At 32.4% G+C, this 7,213-nt stretch overlaps 1 protein-coding gene across 1 annotated transcript; it reads right to left on the bottom strand.

Annotated features, from left to right (window-relative positions):
• Positions 1–3,699: 3,699 nt before the first annotated feature.
• LOC128169023 (uncharacterized) lies at positions 3,700–5,879 on the bottom strand. Its single transcript, XM_052835191.1, has 2 exons — positions 5,769–5,879; positions 3,700–4,392 (listed from the first exon to the last, which is right to left on the bottom strand). Exons 1-2 carry the CDS (start codon positions 5,877–5,879, stop codon positions 4,102–4,104), a joined length of 402 nt encoding a protein of 133 aa, XP_052691151.1. The 3' UTR covers positions 3,700–4,101.
• Between the last annotated feature and the right edge of the window lie 1,334 nt (positions 5,880–7,213).

The raw sequence follows: 7,213 nt of genomic DNA, 5'->3' as shown, positions 1-7,213 counted from the left end.
AAAGTAATATAAAGTCCTACTTTCTATTTAACAAAGCTAATATGTTTTACGGTGCGACCGTTGGGGCGAGCACAGCATGTGATCAAACAATGAATTATAATAAATTAAGAAAATAAAATTAACAACGTGAAATTTGAATGCCAAAAAATAAAACATACCTATTTTTCAGTAAATTTTCATTATTCATAGTTTATAAGATTTGTTATAATTTATTTATTTATATGTAGAACAATAGTTTAATCTCAGATACAATGTTGTTAAATAATAAAGATTTTAATATATAAATATTCATTGCACTGCATCTCCTCTTTTAAAGTGATTGTGATTATGATTGATTGATTGATTTCCCACTTTTTTTTTTGCAGTAGACTTTTTTTCTTAAACTTACATATAAAACTTGACTCATCATAGAGCTCCCCCCATGCTAAATTTTTTTTCATTTTTGTCAATTTATACATAGAAAATCGACTTACCATGGATTTGCCCCTCCACTTAAAAAGAATAATTAATGTTTAATTTTATTTTTAATTTACGCTTAAAAATATTTGCTTATCATGTTAAAAGAACGCATGTAATAAATGGAAGTGAAAATAAAGAAACCATTGAACTGCTAAAGAGCTGAGGATTAGAATTTTCATTTTTTTTTGTTTTTGCTTGCAAAGATTTTTTGGATGAGGCTGCCATCCACCCCCTTTAAAAAAGGCGCTGCTACGTATAACGTTACGTTTCAGGAAATTACCGTAATTATAGTGAATAAAATATTTGTGAGCATTCATCCAAATTAGTGCAATTTACAACTGTTTCCTGTATCTGAAGAAATGTCCTTATTCGTCAGCTGTTCTTTATCTTAGCCTTTGCAAGATTTTGAGAGGATTTTGGTCATTTCAGTAGATTTACAATAACTTCAATTAGAGTAATTTCCCCATATCAGTGCTTATTGTGACGTCAAAGCTGACGTTGGTTAAGTGTCGTCTTACTCTTTAAAACTCCACTGAGAAATAAAAGTATGCGAAGTATACTGTTTTATTTACTTAAAAAGCATGATGTTCTTAAAATTACACATCTTATAAGCTTTTCAAAGGTTTTACTTTGATTCTCGGGAGAACGTGATGTTGTAACGTGAGGTTGGAAACCATTGGTACTATGAATTGTGGTTCAAAATTTACTGACTCCGAAAAAATATATCGGATCAATGTGTAAACGTTTGTGATGTCACACGATTATTTTTGATTGAAAGTGTACTGAGGTGAACTTTAGAGGTAACATTGACTGTATGTCGCTTACATCGTTATTGTTTTTACTGTCTAAATTTGTCTTGCTGATTCTCGTGAGAGTGTGAAGTGATAAAAATTGCCATGATTACAGGGAACGATTAAAACGATTAAAACGATGCATTACTGGTCCGATTTACTGACGCCAAAAAAATCCGTTGAATGAATGTGCAACTATAGTCCGAATTTTCTATTCACACACGCCTTGCCGGTAGAGCTCGCTTCGCGCCGGCGCTGCGCGCCGGCGAGCTGCGCTCGCTATTAATAGATATAGAACGCTTGAATATTATCCCCTTCTCCTTAAACAAATAAAGGGCGGACCTTTTCTTGGGCTATAATATAAGGTCCTACCTCCCAAAAAACAAAGTTCTATAAATCGGGGATGTTTAAAACTTTTCGTTTTTTACTAAGAATATTAGGCCGGGCCTTTTCTTGGGCTACAATATAAAGTCCTACCTCCCGCCCCCCCCCCAAAAAAAAATGTTCTATAAAGGGAAGGGGGGGGGGTTATTAAAAATTTTCGTTTTCTATTTAGAATACTAGGCGGGACCTTTTCTTGGGTTATAATATAAGGTCCTACCTCCAGAAAAAACAAAGTTCTATAAAGCGGGGATGTTTAAAACCTTTCGTTTTTTACTAAGAATACTAGGCCGGACCTTTTCTTGGGCTATAATATAAGGTCCTACCTCCCATAAAACAAAGTTCTATAAGGGGGGATGTTTAAGACTTTTCGTTTTCTATTAAGAATATTTGGGCGGACCTTTTCTTGGGCTATAATATAAGGTCCTACCTCCAGAAAAAACAAAGTTCTATAAAGCGGGGATGTTTAAAACCTTTCGTTTTTTACTAAGAATATTAGGCCGGACCTTTTCTTGGGCTATAATGTAAGGTCCTACCTCCCATAAAATAAAGTTCAATTAAGGGGGATGTTTAAGACTTTTCGTTTTCTATTAAGAATATTTGGGCGGACCTTTTCTTGGGCTATAATATAAGGTCCTACCTTCAGAAAAAACAAAGTTCTATAAAGCGGGGATGTTTAAAACCTTTCGTTTTTTACTAAGAATATTAGGCCGGACCTTTTCTTGGGCTATAATATAAGGTCCTACCTCCCCCCAAAAAACAACAAAATTCTATAAAGGTGAAGCGGGGATGTTTAAAACTTTCCGTTTTATATTCAGAATATTAGGGCGGACCTTTACTTGGGCTATAATATAAGGTCCTACCTCCCAAAAACAAAGTTCTATCAAGGGGGATGATTAAAACTTTTCGTTTTCTATTTAGAATATTAAGGCGGACATTTCCTTGGGCTATAATATAAGGTCCTACCACCCAAAAAAAACAAAGTTCTATAAAGGGGGGATTATTAAAATTTTTCGTTTTCTATTTAGAATATTAGGCCGGACCTTTTCTTGGGCTGTAATATAAGGTCCTCCCTCCCATAAAACAAAGTTCTATAAAGGGGGATGTTTAAGACTTTTGGTTTTCTATTAAGAATATTAGGGCGGACCATTTCTTGGGCTATAATATAAGGTCCTACCTCCCAAAAAACAAAGTTCTATAAAGCGGTGATGTTTAAAACTTTTCGTTTTCTATTAAGAATGTTTGGGCGGACCTTTACTTGGGCTATAATATAAGGTCTTACTACCTACCTAATAAACAAAGTTCTGTAAAAGGGAATGTTTATATAACTTTTTGTTTTTTATTCAGAATATTAGGGCGGACTTTTTCTTGGGTTATAATATAAGGCCCTACCTCCCAAAAAACAAAGTTCTATAAAGGGGGATGATTAAAACTTTTCGTTTTCTATTAAGAATATTAGGGCGGACCTTTACTTGGGCTATAATATAAGGTCCTACCTCCCAAAAAACGAAGTTCTATGAAGGGGGATGATTAAAACTTTCGTTTTCTATTTAGAATATTAGGGCGGACCTTTTATTTGGCTATAATATAAGGTCCTACTACCCAATAAACAAAGTTCTATAAAGCGGGGGATGATTAAAACTTTTCGTTTTCTATTCAGAATATTAGGGCGGACCTTTTTTGGGCTATAATATAAGGTCCTACTATCCAATAAACAAAGTTCTATAAAGCGGGGATGTTTAAAACTTTTCGTTTTCTATTCAGAATATTAGGGCGGACCTTTTTTGGGCTATAATATAAGGTCCAGTTTGCTGGGACCCTTCAATAATAGAGCTTATGCTTTTTTTTCGGATGCTTGCACATTTTAACCTTGCCAAGAATGAAGAAACTTTTAAAAAAGAACAAAACAGACTTCAAATTATACAATAATAAATAATCTGTATTCAAAACAATATGCACAAAAACAACATTAACATTTTTCTTTTTCAGACAATTTAAGGTGGTATGGGACATCTATCACAATTAATCGGGATGAAAGTTCATTATAATTAAAATACCTACACTGGTTTGGAATATTCAAATCTCAGAATATTTAACCAAAAATACTCTATTGAGAAAGTAAAATTTTAAAATCCACAGCGGGATTTGAACTCATGACTTGCAGACTCGTAGAGAAACCTCTTACCCACTGCGCTACACTGTTGAATAACAAATTTGGGAAAGAAAATACCGGTATTTAAAAAATTACAATTCAATTTTTGTTTATTTTGATAAATAGTACATATAAATATGGAGGTGTCCCCTACCATCTTAAGTACAAAGTGTACATAGCATCATTAATATATTAATATTCAAGTCTGCATTCTTCACATAAACACAACAGTCAAATATGGTATCATACAAAGTGCCCAAAAACAGCAACCACCGTCCGGATCTGTCCATAAGAGAAGCAACTTAAGGATGTACAACGTTAACATCCAAGTTTGCATTCTTCCCGCCAAACACACAACAGGCAGATATGATCCTCCTTTGACACTTTCCTTCTGTTGTTGTTCGAACACTGTAGGTGCACCCAGATGGAACAGTCTTGACATTGTGTCCAAATCCCCGACTTGGGCTTCCTACAAAAAGGAATCTGGCACACGTCATCCTCTTCTGTCGTACCATCCATCAGTCTTTGCTTAATGTACCTTCTGTATCTGGCCACATGACACTGCCTCATTATCTGCACATTTACGTTGCACAGAATGGCTTCAGCATACTAAAAATAATTTTAAAAATCCTATTAGTACTATATATGATAAGAGTTAAATTTGGCCATTTTTTCAGTGTTTCAGGTACAATAAAATGTTAACTTATTTTTTAGAAGAGTTGATATAAAATATATTTCTCATCTATTTATTTGATTTATATGCACTCACTGGCAGTATATGACGTCAGAAATGAGGCCATTTCTATAATTGAATCAAAAACAGCCAAAAATTGACATTTTTCTTATCTACTTACGAATAGGAAATATAGAGCGCATGCTTGAACAAGGAAAATGTTTTTGTCACTTATTAGTCTTGGCTAGATAAATCTCTGGTTACAATATTTTGTTTATTCAAGCATGCGCTCTATGTTTTCAGAAGGAAAAACTGCTTGAAAATAAGCTGTTTTATGCTAAAAATGCAAAAATGGCGGGAAAAGGTTGTCTTTACAATGTCATATTTCTAAATTGTGGGCACTTGAACCAAAATGAGTATTATGTAAGCACATCACATACATATCTGTACCAAGAAAACAAAGAATTATAGTAAAATGATGATGTTCATTTTAGGGGGTCATTTTAGGCCCATTTCATATATAGTCCTTTAATAACCCTTAACCTTGTTATTAAGTTTGTAATATTTTCAGGTCAGACGACATGTTCCTCAATTTTAGATTTTTAGATAACAATTTCCAGGAATTTGTTAATGGTTTACTATACTTCTTTGACAAGCTTTCTTGCAAAAAATCAGGGTACCTTACCAGGTATTTCTGCAAAATACTAGAGTATGCATTATCCTATATAATCTTCTTGAAAATACACTTGAATTGCTGATATAAAAATAAATACATCTACAGCACTGCGAAATTCACTATATTAGAAAAATATGAACTCACGACCTCTAGAACCTATATGCTTCTGGCAGTGAGCGGCCACAGTTATAACCACTCGACCATCTAGACATATGACCATTTACAAGTAAATTTTGATCATTTTTAAAGTATTTATAAAATTGATATTTTTTATTGGAACTCTTTATTACGAGGAGATACAAAAAAGATTCTCGAGGAACGTGTTGTCTGACCTTAAATACTGTAAATTCCTCACATTACGCGAGTACTTAATTCCGCTATCCCCCTGGTTTGTTTCGAATCGCGACAATATAAAATCGGAACGTTGAACTTTTCTACTTATTTCTTATAATTTTCAACTCTCAGAAAATAATGGCAAGATTTTAAAATCCGCGAAGGATGCTTCACACGATTTTACGTGGATATTAATTCCTCGCATTTATTTAGGAATTGACAGTATGATATATCTATCTTTAAATTTATACATCAACAAACCATTTATAGGCATAATCTAAGTTTATGCTTTATATAACTTACCATAAGAACAAAGACTCCACAACTGTTGCCATCTCTTTGACGACTTACAGCTTGATGGTCACTTCTCCATTTTTCCAACCCTTCCGGAATGTATTTTTCCCTCGTGAACATGTACTTCCTTTACAAATAAAAAAGAAAAATAAATAACTACCAGAGATTACCACATACTTTGTTTAATAAAATTAGTTGTCATTATCATATAGTGTTATTATCATAAAGTCCATAAATACACGTTAGTTCAAATTACAATTTATATTTTCCTATATCTTTTTTCCTTTCCTAAACAGTTTAGAAAGATATCATATCTACAAATGTTATCTTGCTTCCCTAAATGATTTACATAAAAAAAAACAATATCTGGGTGTTAGTCAAAGAGTTTTAAAGAGGGCTCGTTGGCCATTTTAGACTTTTTTAGAAGCAGAGCTCTATATAAAAATATAAGGAAATATGCAAATTTAAAAACATTTTTTTTAGACATTTACTTTGCTAAATAATACTTTCCATCTTAACAAACTTTTTCTTGAAATTTTAGGTAGATCTAATGGTTAGTACTTGACCACCTAGCCTCCTTAAGCAAGACCAACATAACAAAGAATCTCTACTTAATTTTACAGATTTTCATATTCGTATTTTACAGCACTGGAAATACCTTATTGAAGCATCATAAAACAATAAAAGTAAAAATCTAAAAGTTTTCTTTATAATGAGGCCTTTGTTATGTAAACAAAACCCCAGTCTTGCTCTTGGTTAAGTATTTGTTTTATTGGTATATGTTTCAATCAAATGTTGCTTTTTTCTGTTAATAGTATAAATTATGAACACATTGAATCAGTTTACCTTGTTTGCAATAAGTCATTTTGTCAAAGAAATGGTAATTCCATACTTTTCATCATATGTAAACAAATATAAGACTTGAGCTTTGTTTACATGACAACGAATCCATATCTCTGTATTTTTCTTATAACTTGACTACGAACCAGGGATGGGGTAATGGTAATTTTAATGGTAATTGAGTGTAATTAATTACAAATTATGATGGAATTTAAAGTAATGTGTAATTGGCCAAATTTTCAATTACATGTAATGGTAATTTAATTAATTACTTTCAAAAAAGGCATGTAATTCCAATTACTTTTCAATTACATTCAATTACCCACTGATGTACATTTAAATATAAAGGTGTCCACTACCCATTGTTCCCCACACTATCAATGGCACAAGGTCAAGATAGGAAGAGTAGCTAAAAAGCATTGAACTATTGTTATATATATATCATGCTAAATATTTTTCAAATTAAATTCAATAATTAAACATAAGTTTCCCAAATTTCATTAAGTACATGAATTTGATGATTTGCTTCATCTTTTTTTTTCTCAAAAAATACTTATTGCCCTTCTTGTTAGAACAATTAGTGTGACAATTATCATTGAATTAGTTTAAAAAAT

This window comes from Crassostrea angulata, unplaced genomic scaffold, assembly GCF_025612915.1.
Source record: "Crassostrea angulata isolate pt1a10 unplaced genomic scaffold, ASM2561291v2 HiC_scaffold_84, whole genome shotgun sequence".
Taxonomy (NCBI): Eukaryota; Metazoa; Mollusca; class Bivalvia; order Ostreida; family Ostreidae; genus Magallana; species Magallana angulata.
Note: the sequence above shows the minus strand (reverse complement) of the source record. Positions and strands in the feature narration are given on the sequence as shown.